This window comes from Anguilla rostrata, unplaced genomic scaffold, assembly GCF_018555375.3.
Source record: "Anguilla rostrata isolate EN2019 unplaced genomic scaffold, ASM1855537v3 scaf0943, whole genome shotgun sequence".
NCBI lineage: Eukaryota > Metazoa > Chordata > Actinopteri > Anguilliformes > Anguillidae > Anguilla > Anguilla rostrata.
The window spans coordinates 150,427-175,552 of NW_026986309.1; the positions used below are offsets into that span (position 1 = coordinate 150,427).

General features: G+C 42.1%; 1 protein-coding gene across 1 annotated transcript in view; it reads right to left on the bottom strand.

The window, feature by feature from the left end:
• Window positions 1-25,126, bottom strand: part of LOC135246831 (NACHT, LRR and PYD domains-containing protein 12-like) — a 122,948-nt gene that overhangs the window by 87,200 nt on the left and 10,622 nt on the right. Inside the window, exon 9 of the mRNA XM_064320111.1 lies at window positions 7,527-7,700. Coding sequence (XP_064176181.1) covers window positions 7,527-7,700 — 174 coding nt within the window. The remainder of the gene's footprint in view (window positions 1-7,526; window positions 7,701-25,126) is intronic.

Consider the following 25,126-nt stretch of genomic DNA (forward strand, 5'->3'; position numbering starts at 1 on the left):
CGTCATGCAAGCCAAAATTCTGGAGGGGCACAATTAGAGTGGGGGGCAGGGGGATCCTTCCCCAGAAAAAAAAGAAAATAATGATGCAATTTTCTGCAATTTGACATATATATTCAAAGATTTTGGGGGGATTATTTTAAAACATCACTCAATTAGTTTTTGTAGCTCCGGAAGCTCCCACTTTATATTAGGGTAAATACTGTATATTTATTTGGAGATTTTCATGTTAATTATTTGTGCCGTTATGTTTATTGGAAATGACACTCACTTATTCACTCACTTCTACACTAGCTTCTACACTGCTGCCACTTTTCTTGAAAAAGTGCTAAATCTTGTCTGCTTTACCCAAAAATCTTAAGGGACATACATTCACATAAAAAGACTATATCCACAATGCTAATTAATTTAGAGAACACAGATAATAAAGCCACAGATGAAAGGAATCTACCAACATGGTAATAGTTGTATTTTCAAACACAATGTACAGGAAGCAGCATGAGTACAGATGAGACTGTGCTGACATCACATAGCAGTGTCTGCTCCATTGCCAATAAAAGCTCAGACAAAGCAGTAGTAAACTATTTTCCAAACTGCTCAGCCTCCTTGAAAGAATGAATAAGTGTTTATAGCAGGTAAGCCTAAACCGAGGGACCTGAATCTTTTACCAGAAGGTAGAAGTAGAAATTTAGGGTAAAACATGTGAGTGGGGTCAGACACTATTTTCTGTGCCTGCCTGATAACAGACTCCTCATATATCGTCTGAAGAGATGGGTGTTCCCCAACCCCCATAATATTCATAGCAGTCTGCACCAGATGAACCATCAGACAGTTCATTAATACAGTCAAGTTATCAAACCACCTGTGCCACTGTGGCTCTTTCACCTTTGCAATCATTCCTGTATTGTAATAATCTGGCAATTAAGCAACATACCGATTAAAACAGACTGAAAAAAATGATAGATCTATTTTTCTTGAAATACATAATAATGAAAAAATAATCCATCATCTGTACGTCCTGTCCCGACTGCTGATGCAGGCGGAATCAGTTTTTCTATGCACATCCGGCCATGTAATAAAAAACAAAAAGCTATCTAGTAAACATTAGTCTTACGTTGTAGGCTACAGTGGGCAGTCTCCATATTGAGAGAACCATATAAAATATTGTGAGCTAGCCTGCTAACAAGATCTGAGACTCGGGGGACTTCCTGATTGCCTTTGCAATCCCACAGCACTCAGAGTTACGCAAGCCGGCTAGAGTTTGCAAGGTTTGTTATGAATTAGCGGTAGCTAGCTCCCTATGGTGGTACATCAGAATATTTAGATGTTTAATGTTAGTCATTTTTATTTACTTTCTAACTTAGGCTACTAACTTACAGATGCATGCAAATAGAATTTAACTGCATCTATGGTTGTCATAGAAAGGTCAGAGTTCAGGAAAGTACCCGGATGTGCTGCGATGTAGCCACAAATGGCAAGTGCATGGCTGTTCGTAAGGAAACCTCAAAAATGTAGATCTTACTAAACATTTTTCAAAAATTCTCGTGGGTGTTTGGGGCCCCTCTGCTCTTCGGGGCCCATTTCATTTGAAACTGTTGAAACTGCCGCAGCACGCCCCTGGCCACAGCATTTAGTCTCTTCTCACATATTTCACACTCCACATACTGTTGAAATCCAAGCATAGAAAGTTCAAGCTCACAGTGATTAAAATGCTCTAGAATGAAAGTTGGGGCTTCAGGTGTGTGTTGTACTCCCTGCAATCAATTTCCTGTTTGGTGGGCATTCTTAAAGTGCTCCTGTTCAGATTCATGGGCAAATCAATCAGTCACATAATCATAAGAAATGCATTTTTGATTTAGAGGATAATTACTTTGATGGAGCATGCATTTTTTCAGCTATAGTCATAATCAGTTACAATAGTAAGAGCTTGTGAAAAAAAGCTCTCTATGAGTTCTACAGCTCTCTAGCTAAGTAGCCTGGTATACTATTGGTAACCTACCACGCTGAAGTTGACTCAAAATTTATGGTCTACCTTAAATAGGTTCGTTTGAATAATCCCAGTTCTAACCTTCCAAGGAGCCCAATACAGGCTAATATAAAAAATTGAATTTTTGGATTTGGCTTCTCCTTAGAATTAAAACACTTGTTCATCACAGAAGGGATCCTTATGTACGTTCTACCCCATTTCTGTGAAATTTTACTGCAGCATTTTTGAATAATCGCACTTCAAACCTTCAATGTAATCCAATAGAGGCCAACTGAAAACTGTTGCCAGATCAGATTGACAGTTCCCAGCCCAATCACAACGTAAAACCTGCCCAATTCAATGAAAACCAGCCCAAATCATCACGAGGCCGGTTTTAGGCTGCTGTATTAGGGTGGGCTGCGGTCCACCGGGGGGGGGAGGGGTGCTGGCGGGTGTGGATGTGAGGAATTCCCCTAATACCGCAAATTAAATCAACCGGCAGAGAAACGGTACTGGTATTTTCTGCGGTACTTCTTGGGTAAAATCGTTTTCACAATATTTTCTAAAACCTGCCTAATTTTGACAAAAGCAACCCAAATTTCATCAACCAGCCCAACACTATTTTTACCCGCCCACCGTAATCAAAAGGAGCCAAATTTTGGCCGCCCAATATGGTAACACTGATTGAGAAAAGTTATATTTTGTACTATAATTGCTCCTCAGAATTACACAGTTCGGAGAGGGATTATTAGAAATTTAAAGTGGTGGGGACCTAATCTGGGAAGGAACAGGACCTGTCGTTGAGGACCGGACCGAACTGGACATTCTGATTCGGGTCCGTGTCTGGGTCCGGAACTGGAACGAGTTTCAGACTAGTCACCGCAGCTCTACATGTCCTCCAACCCCTAAAGTCTTTGTATTGCAATAACAAACTTGCCTGAGTAATAAATAGACCTACAGAATTTAAATAAATTGGCTTAAACTAGCTGATCAGCCCACTTACATCTGAGAAACGCTATAAGCTTTGGGTAGCCAACTCTCTTGTTTGAATGATGTAAAAAACCGTGAAAAAAAGAGGCCATCAATATATTATTTCACAAAGAAGATCACACATCGCAGAGTGGGGTTGCCAGACTAAATGTATGTAGGGGATTTGAACATTCATGGGGGAAGTTTCACAGTAAAGATGTATGGAAGTCAATGACAGATAGGGGGATTTTAAATGAGATATGGGGGAACATCTGTCAGGAATTTGAATGGGAGTTGATTGAAGATTTTGAGGACTTTTTTTTTAGGAGTAACTGATTCAGGCATCTGGCAACACTGAGGCAGAGATGTAAACTAGGTTCAGTCTCAATTCAAGCAAAGAAACCGCAGTCATTTCCTTTATTCAAACATAATATGTTAGGCTTTAAGAACTCATCACAACTTCGTGGATAATTTGAGAGGTCTACATTGTTTTGACATTGGTGTAGCTAGCCTGATGAACAGTGTATGATGCAGGAAACTGACACAACACAGTTAGTCAACACAGTTCCAAATATAGCCAAGGCAAGTAAGATCAACAATCCCGCTGCAGTTATGCAAGGCGCGGCATTCAGTAGAATTACAGGTCATAAAATTAGGACAGGCACTGACTAAGAAGATAGAGAGTGTAAAACCTTTCAGCAAGGTGAGGATTATCTGAACTATGTTTAATTTTCTGAACCCAGCAGTTTTAACCGTTAACACCCTTGTTTGGTGTCAAGGACTCTGAATACCGAACACAGTGCATCAGCAGTTAAAACACCTCACTTATCAAACATGTAAAATATATTTATTTGATTTAATTTGGTAATTATTAGCAAATATATAAAATCTAAAGACAAGGTTCAACTACCTTAAAACAATTAACAAAGGTTATAGACATGGACAGTCACACAAGGAATGATTGAAAGAAGATACCAAACCACAGTGTGTTTGTCCCAAAGTAATCTAAGGATGTGCCAAGACCAAAATTTTAAAACAAAAAGGCAGCAGAATATTTTAAAAAAACCAGAGATATAAATGTAGACACCAGACCTAGATGCTAGAATGCTAATTACAAGAAAGCCACATATTTTATCTAGTGGGAGGGGAGGGGGGAGGGGAATGGACACCCCCTCTGACATATACACACACTCACACATGCAGACCCACACTTACACGCACACACACACACACACGCATGCATGCAGACCCACAATCACACAGAGACACACACATTCACACCTCCAATGGCTACCCCCAAGTTTGTGCTCTGTCGTATCTCTAGGCTATCCTGGCCAAGTGTTTTGAAGCTTCCTATGGCTCAGAACAGCCAAATGGTGAATTAGACTAACTGAAATGTAAAATCAGTTAGTACACCCACACATAATTTGGCTAGCTGTTTTACAACTTGTTTGATCCACTATATCCAATATCTGCACGGATATCAGCATCAGCTCTTCTGTTGTTTGCAAATGATTTAGTCGTCAACCTCGTGCCACTTATTTGTGAGTGAATTGCACAGAAACATGCCCATATTGGCTATTCATTTTTAAATTGGCTAAATGTTTCGGAAAGTCCTGTGAATCATATAATAACATCTGCCTGTGCCAGGTTCAAGTAGGAATTCACATCCAAAGCACAGTAGGTGAAATTACTTTCACTAGAAACTAGAGTCTGAAGTTGGAATCTATCTATCGCCAAACTATCACAAGGCACACACAACATTCACTCACCATTCACACACACTCGGAGTACCCGGAGGAAACCCACATGAACACGGGAGAACATGCAAACTTCACACAGAAAGGCTGTTGGGATTCGAACCGAGGGTGTTTTTGCTGTGAGGCGACGGTGCTACCAGCAGAATAAAATATCATTTTATTCACAATCCTTTCAGAAACACCACAATCCTGCAGCACAAACCGGTGTGTGATGAAGGATTAAAACTTGCCTTCAACAAAAGTTCAGTGTGTGAAAGAGAGTGGGGTAAATGTATGGATTTCACGAGAGTTCATAGCAGTAAAAATGGAGATGGATGAAGACTGCAATGTGTGACAGGCCTTAAACATTTTACTATGCAGGTTAATGTTTTACCATATCAATCAGATAGTCTGTATCCAGTTCTCACCGCTGACCTATTACAACAGGGACAGGGATTGTTTGACATTAGTACTTTCTTTTATTGATCTATTATCCCTCATAGTTAGTTTATGTTTTAAAAAGATTACTTTCAGCAAGGTCCTGAAAATGAATGGGAGTGAACTGGGAACTGGACAACCAGGAGGAACGGCGATGCTGTTAGCGGTTAACAGGGACAGCTAGTTGCTAGTATTCACACTATCCAAATACAATGGGGTAAGCTCTAAAAAAATTACTTGTGAAATATCCCTATAATTATCCTGGTACCTAATTCATTTCATATGAGGATTGTGGGTATGCATCACAAGTTCTTTGTGTTCTTTTTCTTTATTTATCAATCTGTTGGGGAGAATCACGTGACATACTGGGAAGATGGCTGCCTAGTGATTTTGCTCCTTGCCCTCTCTCCTTTTCATTTAACTGTTTTCATTACAAATGGCTAACTTAACTGTTCACTCCCAGTTCAGTTTATTGGTGCTGTTGACCAAGATATAAAATATGTCAATTTCTTCAAAAACAAAGACTCCTTCAGGCAAGACTCACCCAGAAATGGACATGATGGGGAATCATGTGTCATGCTAGCAGCCATTGTAGAGGCTGTGTTAGAAAAACACAGACAATATTTTGAGACACAGTTCTCCCGGATCGAGGGCGAAACCCGGCCCATACAAGCTGAAATCTCTCAATATTCGCTCAGCATGAAAGAGCTACGGGCTGAATTTGCCGGTTTGAAAGCCAAAGTTAAACTAGCCCAAACCGCTGCCTCGCTGCACCAGGGCAAACAGGATCAGCTCGAGGCTAAAATGGCGGAGCTGGAGGATAGGAGCAGGTGATGCAACCTTCGCATTGTTAACCAACCAAAGAATTCTGAAGGATCCGACTGGTTGGTTTTCTTACCAGTTCCCTCAAAGAGTGGTTTCCCTCTCTGGCTGACAGGACTATAAAAGTAATGAGGGCTCACCGTTTCTATGGTGGCTGATCAAAAACAGCAGACAGGCCTGGAACATTGATTATTAATCTGCTGGGGTACACGGATCAACCGCATATTTTGCAAGTCGCTAGGAAATCACCAGTGAAGTTGAATGGGATAGACATTAGTTTTTATCCTGACTTCTGCGATTACACAGCACAGCGGCACAGAGCCTTCTCTTCTCTGCTGGCAGTAACCTGTGATCGCGGTCTCCAGATGCTCCTAATATACCCAGCCACGCTGAAGCTCACTCACGATGGTGCACAGCACCTTTTCAAGTCTTCGGCTGAGGCAAGTCAGTTCATCAAATGTCTTTCCTGCTAGAGCTGCTCCAGTCAACTGTAAGAGCTGGTATAGTGAAGCGGAAAGGTATGGGAGCAACAACAGCTCAGCAGCGAAGCGGTAGGCCACACAAGCTCACAAAATGGGGTGCTGAAGCTTGTAGCTTTCCATGGTTGCAATACTCACTAGAGTTCCAAACTACCTCTGGAAACAAAATCAGAACAAAAACTGCTCGTCAAGAGCTTCATGAAATGGGTTTCCATGGCCAAGCAGCGGTACACAAGCCTAAGATCATGATGTGCAATGCCAAGCGTCAGCTGGAGTGGTGTAAAACACACTGCCATTGGACTCTGGAGCAGTGGAAATGCATTCTCTGGAGTGATGAAACACTTCTCTACCTGGCAGTCTGACGGACGAATCTGGGCTTGGTGGAATGCATAGTGCCAACTGTATAGTATGAAGGAGGAGGAATCATGGTCTGGGGCTGTTTTCCATGGTTTGGGCTAGACCCCTTAGTTCCTCTGATGGGAAATCTTAATGCTACAGCATATAATGCCATTCAAGAAAATTGTGTGCTTCAACTTTGTGGCAACAGCTTGGGGAAAGCCCTTTCCTGTTTCAGCATGACACTGTTCCAGTGCACAAAGCAAGGCACATAAAGAAATGGTTTGCTGAGTTTGGTGGGGAAGAGTTTGTCTGGCTGGCACAGAGCCCTGACCTCCACTCCATCAAACACCTTTGAGTGAATTAGAAAGCCTTATGCCCAACATCAGTACCCAACCTCACTAATGCTCTTGCAGCTGAATGGAAGCAAATCCCCGTAGCCATGTTCCAAAATCTACCAGAAAGCCTTCCCAGAAGAGTGGAGGCAGTTACAGAAGCAAAGGGGGGTCCAACTCCATATTAATGCCCATGGTTTTGGAATGAGATGTTCAACAAGGGTGTGATGTTCAGTTGTCCACACACTTTTGGAAATCTAGTGTATGAGCATACCCCAGTCAATACGCTGATCTGCAAACTCGTATTCACACAATCATTGAGGTTACAGGCTTTGAAAATGCAATCAGTAAATTTGTTTTCTTCCTTGTGACAAAATTCAGACATACACAACCATACTCAGTAATTCTATTTTGTTAATGTCACACAGTACACAGCACTACTCACCCCAGTCTCTGTAGTTTACAGTTTGGACTCCTCAGTCCAGCAGAGAGCAGCTCCACTCCTGAATCTCCCAGGTCATTGCAGCTGAGGTCCAGATCTGTCAAAGGTGAGTTTGATGACTGGAGAGCTGAGGCCACAATATCACAGGACTTCTGTGTGAGGTCACAGCTGTTCAGTCTGCAAAGAAGAGTTCATACATTCAAGTAAAGAAGAATTATTGGCACTCTTCATTAAAATGAGCATACATGATTGTATAAAAGAAACATCTTAACATAATGATTTTAATTTTCTGCTCAAACATTTGTAGAAACTGCTTACTTTCACTTTAATAAAACATAATTCTTAAAAAAACTTACGAAAATAGTATTTTTCTCAAAAACATAGGGGTCAAAATTATTGGCACCCTGAAATAATACTTAAAATAAAACCAAACAAAGTGGCATCTAATGAAATTTGATTAAAAAAAATTGATCTCCCTGGTCCCCCAAAACTGTTTGCTGCCTTTCACCATTTCCTGTTTCACTGGGGTACAAATATGAGGTTGCACAAATGTAAAATCCCTTTGTCATCCATCACTATGGACTAAGGCGGGGGTCGGCAACCCGCGGCTCCGGAGCCGCATGCGGCTCTTAAGCCCCTCTGCAGTGGCTCCCTATAGCTTTGGGAAAAAAAAAAAATATATATATATATATGGAAATAAATAACAACTGTTTTATTTATTTTATTTTTTTCAAAGGGAACACCTCTTATTTTGGAGATTGAGGTGATATTGTGACACTGAAGGAAAAAAAAACTGTTTAATATGTCGTCAACTAAAATATGCGTCACACCCTCAGTGCCTCTCCGGGCAGTCTGAAGGTGGCTAATCTTGAGTTTCTGACACCAGGTAAGCTAACCATGGATAAATCTAAAAAAAGAAAAGTCTCTGAGGAAAATAGAGGGTTTAACACAGCGTGGACAGATTCATTAGCTTTCACTACTGACGACGCGGGCTTACCTGTATGCTTGATATGTGGCGAGAAATTAGCAAACAACAAAAAATGCAATGTTGAAAGACATTTCCAGAACAAACACACAGCATTTGCTGAAAAGTACCAAGCTGGAGATGAACGAAAAAGAGCAATTTCGGAACTGCTGCGGAAAGCTGAGCAGAGCAAATCTACTTTCAATAAGTGGATCAAGTCTCCAAACTCAACTACTGCTGCTAATTTTGTGGCAGCTCAGGAGATAGTAAGACGCGGAAAGCCGTTCACAGATGGAGAATACATGAAAGAATCATTTATTAAAATATCAGAACATCTATTCTCGGACTTCAAAAACAAACATGAAATTGTTCAGAAAATTAGAGATATACCTTACATCTTACATCCCTGATATAGAGAAGCTCTGCAGCGATGTTCAGAAACAGAAATCACATTAAACAGATGAGAACACTATCATTTAATAGGTTATTATTTTGCAAAAACATATTTATTTTAGAACCTGAGCTGATGTAGTTGTGTTTTGTGTTCAGGCTCAATGGTTGATTGCTGTACGTGGCTGAGGAGAAAACAAGAGGATGACAACACACTGAAATGGACTTAAGTCATAATTAAATACAAACTGGCCTATTTTTATGTTTACTCTTTTTTTCAAGTTATTAGGCTGCAGCTATACATTTGATTTATTTCAAAGTGGGCTACTTTTTATTTTATTAATGTTCTACAAATAAGGAAATGACTGAAATAGACCTGCATGGTTCTTTGTTTGTATTTCAAAGTAGGTCTACACATGCCAGTGTTTTTTCTCTCCTCTTTATAAGAGTTTGAGGTTTTCCTTTGTTACAAGGTAAAAACAGCAATAAAATGTCAACAGTTGTCTTTTTGTTGTTCTATGATTTCATAAATGCAACAAACTATTGTTCTTTTACAGTGGATGACAAAAAAAATTGGAAACAAAAATTTAATTAGTATCTTGTATGACCTCCTTTTGCATTAAAAACTTCTGTAAAACATACTAGAAATAAGCTTTTGGATAGATTCAAATCCCTCTGAATATAGTATAACTATATATAAAACTTTATACACTGTGTTATCTTCATTTTAAGGGTCAAATAGGTTTTGCGGCTCCAGATGAATTTTATTTAGGGGAGAGGGGCAAAAAATGGCTCTTTTGATAGTAAAGGTGGGCTAAGAGATCAGCTGAGCCCCTGTGCTGAGGCTGTCTCAGGACCTCCTGGTGCTGCACACTGCTAAGGAATCAGTGGGCAGGGAGTGGGGGAGCCCTGATATTCCCAGGGAGAGCAGGGCAGCAGTGCAGTACTGTATGACAGGGGAACATCTGCACGCTGTGTTTATACATTAAAATACAGGAATAAGCAGTGAGCAGGCTGTACGGACCCAGCGGCAGTTTATATTGAGATTAAAGCTCAGACAGCAGTGTATTTAAAACTCCAGGAGTCACTGTCGGGCAAGCAACAATTAAGTAAAAATATGTTTATTTTCTGAATCCAGTGCTTTGGTCAATGCCCTTGATAAAATGTCAAGCACTCTGAATACTGAACACAAGTGGTATTGCGTGCTAAAGCTCCTCACTTAACCTACATATAAAATATATTTTATGTGATTTAATTTAACAAGTATTATTGAAAATGACAATTATGAATTCAATCATTGATAGGTCAGTCAACAGTAACTTGGTGGAATCAACTGACAAACCAAAACAAAACTCTGTATCAGGCCTACTTCTAAGTTACAAAACAAAACAGAAGACATCAAACAAGATGCTAAATTTAGATGACCAGAAAAGAAAGACTGAAGAGCCAGACCTTATCAAAGTATTCCCCTCTTCCACTGCCATGGGAACAAAGGAAATGAACTAAAACGCACAACCAAGAAACCACCACCAAAATAAAGACCAACTGCAACACAACACAACTTTTTCCTGAGGCCATCATAAACACTTGACGCAACATGGCTTGAGCATGTTTGCCCTGTTTGGGCAATGCCGAGTTCAGGTGTAGAAGGGGGGTGTGCTCATTTATGACGAGGAGTGCCCTATCTAAAAGCTGACAGTGTACTTATTAATTAAAGTGACCTTATGTTGTTGAAAGCATGGCTAAGAACCATATTATTACCTAAATTTTCAGGAATTTAGCACCTTTCTAACAAGAACAAACGTGAATATATTAGGAGGTAATTCCGTTAAGTTACTGAATACCAATAAAAAGCATGGAAGTTTATTTGTGTTTCTAACATAATCATAAAGTTTTCAGTCAACAATTTCAATAAAATGTCACAGATTGCATTTAAACTTAAGATCAAACAGAACAGGATCTTTGTTCATTCTGTAGCCACACTGGACCTCTGGCCTTGTAAATAGCTCTGTCTTCTGGTTTGTCTCTCTTGAGACAAACTCAGCAGGAGGTGGGACCCATAGATCGCCTGCCTAGATAAGGGTATCAGAGTGGCGTAAAGGATGTTTCCTTTAATGTTCCTGGAGGAACATTCTTCAAGCAAATATTGTATCCAGTTCACTGTTTCTCTCTCTGAGGCCATAATCTAAACACTTGATATCTTACATACTGTAACATGAATTCATTGCTAATTTTGCCCTCCCGCCCAACCACAGTGTCTGGCTTCAGTCGGTTTGTGGTCTGAAAAACAAATCATCACTGCAGACCCGTCGCCCCGTCCCACAGGTGGACCATTTCTGAGGAGCCAGCAGCTCAGTGGTTGCAGTCTCGTCAGAGGCAGTTCATGAAAATGATAGGTATTGTGTAGTAATATTCATTTGAGCACCCTGGGGCAATACAGAAGGACTCTCTATGCATTTTTTGTTTCGTTTCTTTCTTCCTGATTCGTCGCTGAGCACGCTGAAAGTCAGCCGTCTACCAATAGGAACTGAGCAGCCGTGACTAAAGCCAATGATGTCACAAACTATCTTGTTCCAAGATGGCTGCAGCCTCACGTAAAAAAGTGGGGTGTGCGACTTTCTGAGGTATGATCTATGACATAATCAGAAGAATACATTTGACTCGTAATATAAAACGATAACTTCATATTATAAAAAATAATAGTATTGAAATAAAATAAAAATATAAAAAATCCAGATATCAAAAATCTGGTCGGGCACGTGCCAAAAATCTGGTCGGGCAGGTGCCCCCCAGCTTGAATGGGCATGACGAGTCTGCGTGCATGCATCCACGCACACACCCTCCCCCAAACACGTGACCTCCAGGCCCAATTTCAGCCTCAAAATGTGTGGCTGCTAGAGGGTGGGGACAGCTTTGTGGACCGTCAGATGGTACATGCACAAGTTAGACAGCAGTTCATGATAAACTTTTTCTTGAAGTTTTATGGTGTTACGTTAATTTTCCACAAAGTTTTGCCATGTTACGTGATAGGCCTTTTTGTGATAGGCCACTCCTGCTGCCATACCCCCTTTTGCCAATTGGCATGAACAGTTAATGAGCTGTTCTTTAGTGCATGACCAACTTTTCCACAAAATCTTGTGCAAATTTGTGAATCCATTTGAGAGTTATGCACCTTTTTTTGATAGGCCACGCCCATTGCCACACCCCCTCTTGGTCAATCAGCCTGAAAAGTTACTCAGCTCTATCTTCGGTCATGACCAACCTCCATGCCAAATTTCAGCCTCCTGGGGCGAAAACTGTGGCCGCTACGTGGTGAGACACTTTTTGTGAGACCAACCGATCGACCAACCGACCGACAGACAGAGCCATTGAGCTGCGGTTGCCTCAAGACCTTATGTTTCCCTCCACATTAGGCATTTGAACATATAAAATTGCTTATCACCACTTTCATTGAATTTTGAGTGGTTTAGTCAACTTTGTCACACCTGTGGTGTTCCGGGTCTAAAATGACCGCCATAGGAAATGAACGGGTGACTACTGTATTTGATGTTCATCCAGCAGATGGAAAACATCCCCATACACGCACCCACTCACCCACACATCCATAACCACAACCCCCTCACCCCCCACCCATCCGCCCCCCACCCATTCATCCACCCCCCCCACCCCCCCCCCCGCCCCCCACTGTTACACATGATTTGGTGATGATTTATGGTTTTTGTGTTAATATAAGAGCGGTTAAAACAGACCAGCCAAATTTGGCCGTGAACACTATAATAATGGGGGGAGCAACGAACACTGAAGAAAGGTTAATTCACACGGCTTCTCTTATCACTGTTATGCTGATGATACGTAAATCTTCTTCTCTATCCCTCCATCGACCATACGGGTCAATGAGAAACAACAAGATAGAGCTTCTATTCATCCCCTACAAGAAATCCCTACTACAGGAGCTCTCAATCAATGTCTATGGCATTATAGTGACTGACTCTGCAACAAGCCTGGGGGTGGTCCAGGATGACCAGATAGACCTCAAGGAGCACATCAAGGCAAAATCATGGTCCTACAGATTCCTCCTGTACAACATCAGGAGGATTCGACCATACCTGACCACGCACTCCACCCAGCTACTTGTCCAGAGTATGGTGACCTCCCGTCTTGACTCCTGCAACTATTTCCTTGCAAGCCAGCCAGCTTGTGCCATACAGCCCCTACAGATGATTCAGAATGCAGCTGCCCTACTAAGGTCACTCCACTGGCTACCAATTGTCACCAGGATCAGGTTCAGGTCCTTACCACACCTACACTGCAGCCAAAAGGACAGCCCCCACCTACCTACAGGACACGATTCAATCCTACAAGCCAGCTCGACCACTCTACTCTTCTACAGCAGGGCGACTTGCACTCTCTGCCATCAGGGTGAATGGTTCTCACCCGTCCCTAGCACAAAGCTTCTCCACCCTAGCTCCCCAGTGGTGGAACTCCCTGTTCCTCTACAAACCACTCAGTCATTGCCAGTCTTCTGCTGTAGTGAGAAGACGCATCTATTCAAACTGTACCTGGACTAACTATCACTACTCTGCAGGGTATACCCAGCTAGGATCACTTATCACTTGTACCCTTCTACCTTATTCCTGTAACACTTTCACGTTACACATGCACCTCCAACCAGCACTCATATTGCATTTGTATCGTTAACTTTATGTTGTGGCGTGACAACTAGCTACATCAAGTTAACGATACAAATGCAATATGAAATATGCGAGGAATTGCGTGTTATGCATTCAAACGACAAAGCGATACTCATCACATTAATATCGCTAATTAAATCAACCGGCAGTAAACTGCATCGGAGTAAACAAGTCGCTGCACAAAACACTGCACAAAAAATGTATTGCCAGTCATTTTGGTGTCACCCCCCTAGTGACGACTCTGAATAAGTGTTCTCTTCTTCAACATGTCCATGTGTTCAAAAAGTGTTACCTAAGTGCTTAGCTTGTATTCAATATTTAAGCATTTGCTTTTTCAGTATAGACCAAACATTGCAAAAATATAAGGTCACTAAAATGGTTTGTTTTTTTATCATTTATTTACAGATGAACTCCCGCTTGTCATGGTTCTGTGTTTCTGTCTCTGTCTTTCCTTGTTGGGCCGCCAGATGGCGGCACTTCAGTTTTGTGTTTCAGTTCGTTCTCCCTCCCTGTGTTAATTGTATTATTGGTTTTAATTATTCTATCATTGTTCCCACCTGTCTCGTTACTTAATCATCATCCCCACCTGCCTCTCGTTATCCCTTCCCTCTCGTTTGATTACGTATTGAGTGTACCTGTGTCTTGTCTATTTAAGTTCTTTGTCCCCTTGACTCGGGTGCTGGTTTCTTGTGTTTGTTTCCTTCTAGTGTTTGTTTCAGACTTACATGTATCTGCCTGCCTGTGTTTTGCCTGTGTGTGTGACTGTGTTTCCGCCTGTGTGTTTCTCTCTGTTAGTTCCTGCCTGGTTTCTGTCCTGCCTGTGTTCTGCTCTGTGTGTGTTTTGAATTTTGAGTTTTCTGTTTTGTGTTTTTTGGAAGTGCCCTGTGTGGCCTTTTGGTTTCCTGGTTTTTGTTCCCTGTTGTGTCAGTAAAGTCTTTGTTAATTTTCCTTTTTTGAGTTCATTCTTTTTTTCTGCATTTGGGTCCTCCCTACCTGTTACGTGACACTGCTGAGGCAACCACCCTCTGAGGTGGAACCTGGCACCTTAATGCTTTGTAAAATAATGAAAATAATTGTAAAAAATATTATAAATGATAAGCATTGTAATTTAAATCCTATAATATTATACAACTGTAGAATTGAAGAAAACGCAATAACCAATTATTTTTTAACATGTCAGCACTCAAATGTGCATAAGTGCGCTTTTGAGTGTGCGTAGATTCTGTTCTTACATAAGAACAAATCCCAAATAAGAAAACATTGGTGAATGTCAGAATCTTCGTGAAAACTGCATAAGTGGGTTTTAAGAAGAAAATTCTTAAGAACGGTTGGTGAATGAGGCCCATTATTTTCTGACCTAGCCTATGCTTACTTTGGCAGCATCATACTGCAGTTAGAGCACTAAGGTCGGCCAACCAGATGCTCTTGGATGTTCCAAGATCCAAGCACAAAAATAGAGGGGACCGAGCTTTTGCGGTAGCTGCCCCTAATCTCTGGAACAGCGTACCTTTTCATATAAGAACTGCTCAGACCCTAGAATCTTTTAAGTTGATGGTGAAGACCCACCTGTCCTCGTTGCCATTCAATTCGAGTTGAGCTTGTCACCTTGATTTTATCTTCTGTTGTGCCGTAATTCTTTTCTACTGTTTATTGCTTCCTTTTATTCTTATTTTTATTTACTTTTATATTCGTTTTTGGCATTTTAAGTCTGTTCAGCACTTTGGTCAACTGTGGTTGTTGTAAATGTGCTATACAAATAAACTTTGACTTACTGCGTGGACTGAACTTACTGTGTTAATGGCTATGAATAACTGTTTCATCATGAGTATTGTACCTTATTGGACCTGTGTTTTGTAGTTGTTTCACTGACCTTCGGTATGCAATTGTATGTTGCTTTGGATAAAAGTTTCTGCCAAATAAATGTAATGTAAATGTAATGGTTAATGTAACTTGAGCGGCTAACGTAACATCGGCCGGTTAATATAATAACATATTACGGCTACAAATGTTTTGATGAATAATGAAATACAACTGTTAATAACTCATCAAAAATCCAGTCTTCCATTATACCAAGTGTACTTACTTAAAAAGAACTGAAATACTCATGAAGATATAAAAACCCTAATAGGGTTCATAGGGTTCACCCTAATAACCCTCATTGCACTTTTGGAGTAATTCAGTACTGTCCAGTAAAGCATACCGTAAATATAGCAAAAAGGATTAAAGCATCAGAAACACTTTCAGAGACTGAATGCTTCTTGTTTAAAAGTCTCTATTTGGAATTAGGGCTGGGCAATATAACACAACGAAAATGATCTAATTCAATAATGGTTGTCACCACTGCGTGGTGTATTGCCGTTCTTTTCGTCTTTTTCTCATTAGTTATAGGCTACCTAATGTGGTAGTAAACAAACATGCTTCAGAGACCGTGTGAAATGCTTCCGGAAAAAACTGATCAGGAGAAAGGCCTCATAGCTTCAATGTGATTTACAAAAACGCACCACAGGTTCACACGGAAGCTGTGCGATATTGCTGCGGATTGGCTGCCTTAACACGATAGAAGCTTACGCTTTTTTCTCTGGAAGCATTTCACACAGCCTCTATAGTTTGGTTTTTTAATACCACTGTGAGACACACATACACACACGCAGACCCACCCACACACACACACACACAGCAGCCCTGTTCCTCTTACGGTTTTCACCATCAAGGTGCCATTTGTTTTCCTTCACACAATAATGTCTGCTCATCCTAACCGAGGGAATGGACAGTGCCATTGTGGCTCTTTCACCTTTGCAATCATGCCTGTATTGTAATAATCTGGGAATTAAGCAACAAACCGCTTAAAACTGACTGAACAAAACGATATCTCTATTTTTCTTGAATTATACATAATAATAAAAAATTATCCACCATCTGTATGTCCTTTATTTGGCAGATGCTTTTATCCAAAGTGATGTACAAAAGTGCATTTCACGGTTGTGGACAACTACAAAACACACGTTCAATAAGATAAAATACTCATTTCGTACAGCTGTTTCTAGCTAAGAACAGTTTAGTTCACACAGTGAACACTATTCTGACCTAACTTATGCCAAGCCAAACAATATTTGAAGTGGATAATTGCACTTCAAACCTTCTATGTAAACCAATGGAAGCCAATTGAAAAAAGTGAAATTGTGTACTGGAATTTCTCCTCAAAATGACATAGTTCAGAGAGGGATTATTTGAAATTTAAAGCGGTGGGGACCTAATCCAGGAAGGAACTGGACCTGTCATTGAGGACCGGACCGAACTGGACATTCTGATTTGGGTCCGGGTCTGGGTCCGGAACTGGAACGAGTTTAAGACTAGTCACCGCAGCTCTACGTGTCCTCCTACCCCTAAATCCTTTGTATTGAAATGACAAACTTAGCCTGAATAATAAATAGACCTAGAGAATTAAAAGAAATTGCCTTAAACTAGCTGGTCAGCCCATTTTCACCTAAGAAACGCTATAAGCTTTGGGTAGCCAACTCCCTCATTTGCATGGTGCAAAAAACCGTGAACAAAAGAGGCCATCAGTATATGATTTCCCAAAGAAGATCACACATCGCAGAGTGGGGTTGCCAGATTTTCCTCCAAATGTATGTAGAGATTCATGGACGAAGTTTTACAGAAAAGGCGTATGGGAGTCAATGATAGATAGGGGGATTTTAAATGAGATATGGGGGAAAATTTGTGAGGAATTTGAATGGGAGTTGATTGAAGAATGAGGACTTTTTTTTAGGAGTATTTGATTCAGGCATCAGGCAACACTGAGGCAAGTTGTGAACTAGGTTCAGTCTCAACTCAAGCAAAGAAACCACAGTCATTTCCTTCATTCAAACATATGTTAGGCTTTAAGAACTCATCATCACTTTGTTGATAATTCGAGAGGTCAACATTGTTTTGACATTGATGCAGCTAGCTTGATGAACAGTGTATGATGCAGGAAACTGACACAAAGCAGTTAGTCAACACAATTCCATATATAGCCAAGGCAAATAAGATCAACACTCCCGCTGAAGTTATGCAAGGCACGGCATTCAGTAGAATTACAGGTCATAAAATTAGGACAGGCACTGACTAAGAAGATAAAGAGTGTAAAACCTTTCAGCAAGGTGAGGATTATCTGAACTATGTTTAATTTTCTGAACCCAACAGTTTTAACCGTTAACACCCTCGTTTGGCATCTGGCATTCTGAATACCGGACACAGTGCATCAACAGTTAAAACACCTCACTTATCCAACAAGTAAAATATATTTATTTGATTTTAATTTGGTAATTATTATCAAACATATCAAATCTAAAGATAAGGTCCAACTACCTTAAAACAATTAACAAAGGTTATAGACATGGACAGTCACACAAGGAGTGATTGAAAGAAGATACCTAACCACATCGTGTTTGTCCCAAAGTAATCTAAGGATGTGATTTTTGGTCTTGGTCTTGACATACACACACACACACACACACACATATGCAGACCCACACTCACACACACACAAACACACACACATACAGACCCACACTCACACAGACACACACACACACCACACACACACATACAGACCCACACTCACACACAGACACACAGACACACAGACACACACATGCAGACCCACACTCACACACAGACACACACATTCACACCTCCAATGGCTACCCCCAAGTTTGTCCTCTGTCTTATCTCTAGGTTATCCTGGCCAAGTGTTTTGAAGCTTTCTATGGCTCAGAACAGCCAAATGGCAAATTAGACGAACTAAAAAGTAAAATCAAGATTTTGGCTAGCTGTTTTACAACTTGTTTGATCCATTAAAGTACATCAGCATGATAAAGCTACAAATTCATAAGAAATTGTCCCACACTGCTAATTAACGTGTATAAAAAAACTTTTAAAAAATTGCCTATTGATTATATTGTTGTCATCAGCTAATTGCAAATTATTCATTCATCAACCTCGTGCCACTTATTTGTGAGGTAACCCCTAAATGCTAATTGAGTGAATTGCACAGAAACATGCCCATAATGGAGCATCGCGTAGTTCTGGCAGGCCACGAGAATCAAGCGCTCCAGCTGAATCAGCTGATGGCTCAGCTGAGTGGTAAATGGTAAATGGACTGCATTTATATAGTGCTTTTATCCAAAGCGCTTTACAATTGATGCCTCTCATTCGCCAGAGCAGTTAGGGGTTAGGTGTCTTGCTCAAGGGCACTTCGACACGCCCAGGGCGGGGTTTGAACCGGCAACCCTCCGACTGCCAGACAATTGGTCTTACCTCCTGAGCTATGTCGCCCCTGAGTGATGTTCGCCTATCACAGTACATTCACTAACAGGGCGGTCTACTTAAACAGCCTCCCTCTACTCATTCGGCTGCTCCTCCTGCATGCAAGCGCTGCACGTTGCTTCGTAAATCGGTGCTTCTTCCTGCAATCCAGCTACGGCATGCTGCCAGTCTAAACCATGTCTACTTGCTACATGTTAGCTGCTAGTCTAAGCTCACAGCCTAGGCACTATGAGGAAGTCTTGCTATTTATTTGCATTGCTCCTTACGTCTAAGCTCTAGCTGCAGCAGGCAGGCGTTCCGTTTCGGGTCCAGCCACACAAAGCGTTGTCTTAAGTGGCATATTCCAGATATTGAGGATACCGGTGCACTGTCTTCACTGCTAACTGGCCAGGGAGCTTCATTCAAGGAGCGCTGCTTTGCGGCGGCCGCCGCCCCTCCATGGAGGACGCCATGTTCAAGCCTGGAAGCTGCTGCCACATCCATATCTGCTAGCTGCAGATTCTTGCCGGGTAATGTCATCAACCCAGAATTTAAATTCTGCTGAGGTCTGAGTCTAGCGGTAAACGCATAATATACAGTGTTGCCAACTATTTCTATGGAAAGTAGCTATGGCCTCCTCTAAAAGTCGCTAAATTGACAACACCGAATATACACATTCGATTGCGGGGACGTCTCACAGAGGGGCTGGTTTCACGAATATCGCAAGTCTTTCGCTAAAAGCGGAAACGTTCCAACATATGCGGGCACAAGTTAATGGCATGTTTATTGTCGAGTTTCTCACCACCAGAGTCAACGCTAGATGCTGTCACTGCTAAAGAATCCATGGCGTGAATGCTTTCGGCTACCTTCCGGAACGCAGTAGAATTGGGTCGTACGCTACATCCCCTACTTGATCAGATTGGGGTCTTCCAATCAATCGTTTACGCGAATTTGGAATTTGTGCACGTAAATCTAAGCGGAAATGTCTGAATTGGGAAAACGCCAAAGTTCTCACGCTTGGCTAAGATGGAAAAGAAGGCGTATCGATAAAGAATCTTTGTTCATTGTGAACGGCTAATGGATTAAGGGCAGTCGCTACCACGCAGCTACTAGATAGCCCCCATGCCTACTTCCTGGTGTAAACAGTTATTCTGGAAGGATTGGGCTGCGAGATGGCAGTTAAACTCTGGCTGTTATAGGTTTGGCAGATTGAACATGGGCGGCAGGGCGTGTTGCAAAGAGCAGAGATGCAGAGTCGTCTTAATTGTTCAAAGCTGCATTCTACCCTTCGCTGAATCGCTACACTACAAGGAGTGTTAGACTGTTACCGGCAAGTAGGCTACAGCTAATGTTGTAAAAATGCAAACCAGCTTCGGCTTTCAACTTCAGAAACAGAAAGTTTTCTCCACTGATTCCCTATCGGGACCCAATCATCGCAACAGAAAAATGAAAACATTATATTTATATTGGTGTTAAATCTGCGAGGATACAATTTGGTTGGCTATCTAATTTAGCTGTCAGATCACGATGCTGAATGTGTCAGGCGGGGCGCGGGAATGGACCCAAATGCAGAGTGCAAAAACAAAAACTCCAGAATGGGGAATAACAAAAGACTTTAATGAAGAGAACGGGGAACAACGGGAACAGAACGCCTCGCTGGGCGGATATAACAAAGACTAAGAAAATCCTCAAAACATGGGAAAACAAAAATACAAAATCCCAAAAACGTAGGGAAACAGAGCAGGCAAACAGGGGACAGGCGCAGGCAGGCGTAAGGCAAGGAACAAATAAGTACGCAGGTAACAGGCAACAAACACGTAGGAAGGCAAGAAACACGCAAGAATCCAGCGCCTGAGTCAGGGAAGAGGGGGACTTAAGTAGAAGCGACGCAGACGAGACACAGGAGGGCACAATGAACAATCAGGCCACAGAGAGGGAAGGGAGCACGACACAATAAGCAACTAATAATAGGAAAATTGAAACCAATAAAACAATTAACCAAGACACAAAGCAGAGGTGCTGCCATCTAGCAGCCCAACCAAGAAAGACAGGGGGGAAGACACAGAACCCTGACAGAATGTTTAGGGATTGCTAATGTCCATTGTAATGACACAAATTAGGCTTAACGTTGTCTCGTCCAACTGGTTCTCTCAATAGTGTGCTGTTGCAAGACACGAATGCGTACATTCCACATTCATAAGTGTATCGTTGTATTCATGACACTTAAACGGGTGTTTAGGCTTATCACAGCGAAGAAGGGATTTCATGTAGCCTTCTCCACGTCACTGCTCTGACCTCTTCACCGTGCATGTGATCAGGCATGTGACCACACGACTGAGCACATATGTTGAGGAAAAATTATACCTCCTGCTACGGACATGCTCCACATAGCCTAGGTATTGGCCTCGCCGTCTCTACAATTGCATGCTCACGCGAATGGCGTTGCGCATCATTCATTGCATCTGCTCCCGGTTATGGCTGGTTCCAGGCAGATTTGTAGCATGTGATTTCGCAACTTTGTCATAGTTTCTTTAATTGTACATTGCATTTTCGTCTAAATAGAGTGCAATACGATGGATATATAAATAAAAAAGACTGGTTCCAATTCCTCTCCTAATATACTCATTCGGTAAGCATATTAGTCATGCAATGTGGCGCTTTAAAGCAGCCCACTGTGCCCAACTGTTAAATAATATTTAAATAGCGACGTATTGAGAAATAATTCTTCGAACCTTATTGCTTCGATGTCCGCCCTTGCCCGGAGTGGCCCTTATGTCAGCGAATTAAGCGAAACTCAAAAACCAGGCTATGCATCTTTTCCAGCGTATCCATTTGGCAGGAGTCGCTTCCGATAGCGCAACGCAAGATTAGCCTCATCGTGACGCCTGATGGGCAGAAGCAGTAATATGTTCATCCAATCTCTGCTTAATGCATTTCCCCACAATTTTTAAAAGATGCATAGACTCTTCAGCCTCATATAACTCCGTTCACAACTGGTCTCTCTTTTAAGGCAAGAGTTTTAACCCGAAGTACCCACTGTTGGAAACTGCATTTCCTTATGCTTCATGGTTCTTTATATGATCTCACCATGGCAAATATGCTTAAATTAGCTATATTTTGTATACACCTCAAGCTTTTAATCTGAGAAAATGAAGGAACTTGTGTCATTATTGCATACTAGCACTGTTTTCCATCCTCTCCTCCATGAACCGGTACCTGTGGTGGCGCCCCCATGCGAGCCCTGAGGAGCCTTTATTGGGAAATGCCATGACGAAATCTGGTTGCCGTCCGCCTCCATCTCATTGGCAATGTGGTCCCCATTCCGGAGTTCTACACCACCACTCCTGCTCCAGTGCGGCAACGACAGCAGTGATAGTTCCCAGCATCCTCAGTGAAGCTACGGGGCATTGGACATGTACTTCTTCATCTGTTGGCATTGACATAATTTCCGTTCAAAAGCTATGAGCTTCGCAGTATAGGAGCACGGCTGCTACTGTCTACTGGCAAGTACCGGTGTCGCAGCCGCCAATGTTCCTCTATAATCAGTTTCCTGCTGCTGCTAGTGCTGCTGCTACTGCTACTGCTGCTGCTGCTAGTGCTGCTGCTACTGCTGCTGCTGCTGCTGGTACTGTTTCTGCTGCTGCTGCTGCTGCTGCTGCTGCGTTACTGCTGCCACTACTGCTGATGTTACTGCTACTGTGTTGTTGCTGCTGATGCTACTGCTCCTACTGCTCCTGCTGTTTATTGCTGCTGCTGCTGCTGCTGCTACTACTACCGAACAAGGATTCATTAGACTAATATGAGTAGTATATTTCCCTGTAATTGGTTTAAATCTCTGCGCTGGGGGGAAATACCAACAAGTAGTTGGTCCACATAGCCTAATAATATTTGGTGATTAGTTTGAATGGCCTTGGGCTTACGAGGTAGCTAAGCCACTGACTGACATGCTTGTCACAATCAACAACCTGAGCCGACCAGAGGAGGATGGGTTTCCCCCTTGAGCCTGGTTAATTCCGAGGTTTCTTCCTATCCGCCACAGGGAGTTTTCCTTGCCACTGTCGCCTTAGGCTTGCTCCTGTGGGGGTTCAGGCCAGGGTTGTCCATAAAGTGCATTGTGACAACTGCCGTAAAATACACTATACAAATAAATTTGATTGATAGAAGCCAAGGCCATACACGTAGGCATAGCCTTCAACATTACAAATAGTATTTTCCCCTGGTTTAATTTTACTCTTGCTTCAGGGGAAAGGCCAAAAAAAAAAAAACACATAGCCACTGACCCACAATGTTAGAACGGCCTCGAGCTGACCGGATGAAGGGCCCTTCCGGTAGCCGAATGGCGTAGTCATCACTTCAGCCGGAGACTAAGTACTAACAACATGTCGGCGTATGGTTGTTTTGGGGGTTTTTGCTGCTGCCCCCTCCCGGTCTTGTCCATGCATGCTTGTATGGATGGCAATGAGTGAGGATTCATTTACACTGATGCAGGTAGTAGTATATTTCCTCCTGTTTTGTTTAAATCTCGGCGCTCGACGGGAAATACCAACAAGCTGTCGGTAGACATAGCCTAATATTACATCTCACATAGTATGTTCCCCTAGTTTATTAATTAATAATTCATCCAACTATTGGCCTCAGGGGAACATCCAACATGCTGTTGGTACACATAACCACTGATCCATGTAAAAAATAGACGGCCTCAAGCCGAAGGGCTTCCTCCAGGTGGTCGTACACAGTCATCACATCATTGTTGAACACGTGCTTCACATCACTGCTCTTACTGCTGCTTACTGCCACCGCGCTCCTGTTGCTGCTACTACTGGCTCCTCCGGTAGGCCTATGCAACGAGTGAGGATTAATTTACACTGAAGTAGTGGGTAGTATATTTCCCCCGGTTAGTTCAAATCTCGGCGCTCGAGGGGAAATACCGACAAGCTGTCGGTACACATAGCCTAATATTACATCTCACATAGTATGTTCCTCTGGTTTATTAATTAATAATACATCTAAGTATTGGCCTCAGGGGAACGTCCAACATGCTTTTGGTACACATAACCACTGATCCACGTAAAAAATAGACGGCCTCAAGCCGAAAGGCTCGGCTGGACGAAGGGCTTCCTCCAGGTGGTCGTACACATAGTCATCACATCAGCTGGAGACACTTATTAATAGCACGGTAAGCTCAAAAAGATTACTTGTGAAATATCCCTTTAATTATCCTGGTACCTAATTCACTTCATATGAGGATTGTGGGTATGCATCACAAGTTCTTTGTGTGTTCTTTTTCTTTATTTATCTCAGTTGGGGAGAATCACGTGACCTACTGGAAAGATGGCTGCCTAGTGATTTTGCTCCTTGCCCTCTCTCCTCTTCATTTAACTTTTATTACAAATGGCTAACGTAACTGTTCACTCCCAGTTCAGTTTATTGGTGCTGTTGACCAAGATATAAAATATGTCAATTTCTTCAAAAACAAAGACTCCTTCAGGCAAGACTCACCCAGATTTGTCCAAGTCCAAGTTAAGGACAAATGTTGATTGAAAGTGATGACTTTTTAACAGGGCCGGCCCTAGGATTTTGGCGACCCTACGCAAATGTGTTCGAGCGGGGGGTGGGGGGCGGGATGAGGTTCGGTGGGGTGCTATTGGATGCTGTCCAGTGGGGGGGGGTCGCTTGGTAAAATCGACCTAAATTACATTGCTATGAAATGTTCTGTTGCCATTCCATTTAAAATTTATACCCATAGTTCCACGATAACGGATGAATAACGTTATTTACCTTAGATAAACATTGGATCATGTGGCCCCCCCTCGTGGTCGTGTGGCCCCCCCTAGCGGTTGTGGCCCTAAACAACCGCACACAGCGTTTATGCCACGGGCCGGCATTGCCTTTGAAGCAAACATGAGCCTTTGGTCTTCTCTCAGCTTTGTCTTTCTTCTCAGCTGTGTGTCTTTGGCTTTGATCAGTTTTAATGTGGGAGAGACAAGCCTTGGTTTTGTTTTGCATTTAATTTGTTTCTTTCATGATTATCTTTTACTTAATTTCCAGGATTGTCTCTTTTTTTTTTGTTCGTGTAGTTTAGCCTGTGTTATAAAATTTTATGTTTCATCGGACCCTATTTTCTCAGTCAAACTGTCAAACACTAGCAGCAATGCAAGGCGCTGGTGAATTTGGGTATTTCAGTCATTTCTTGACTCCAGGCACTAGCGCAGCTGTGGCACAGTTATAAAAGAGGCTGATTCAATAAGAATAAATGGTTCTGTGGGTGT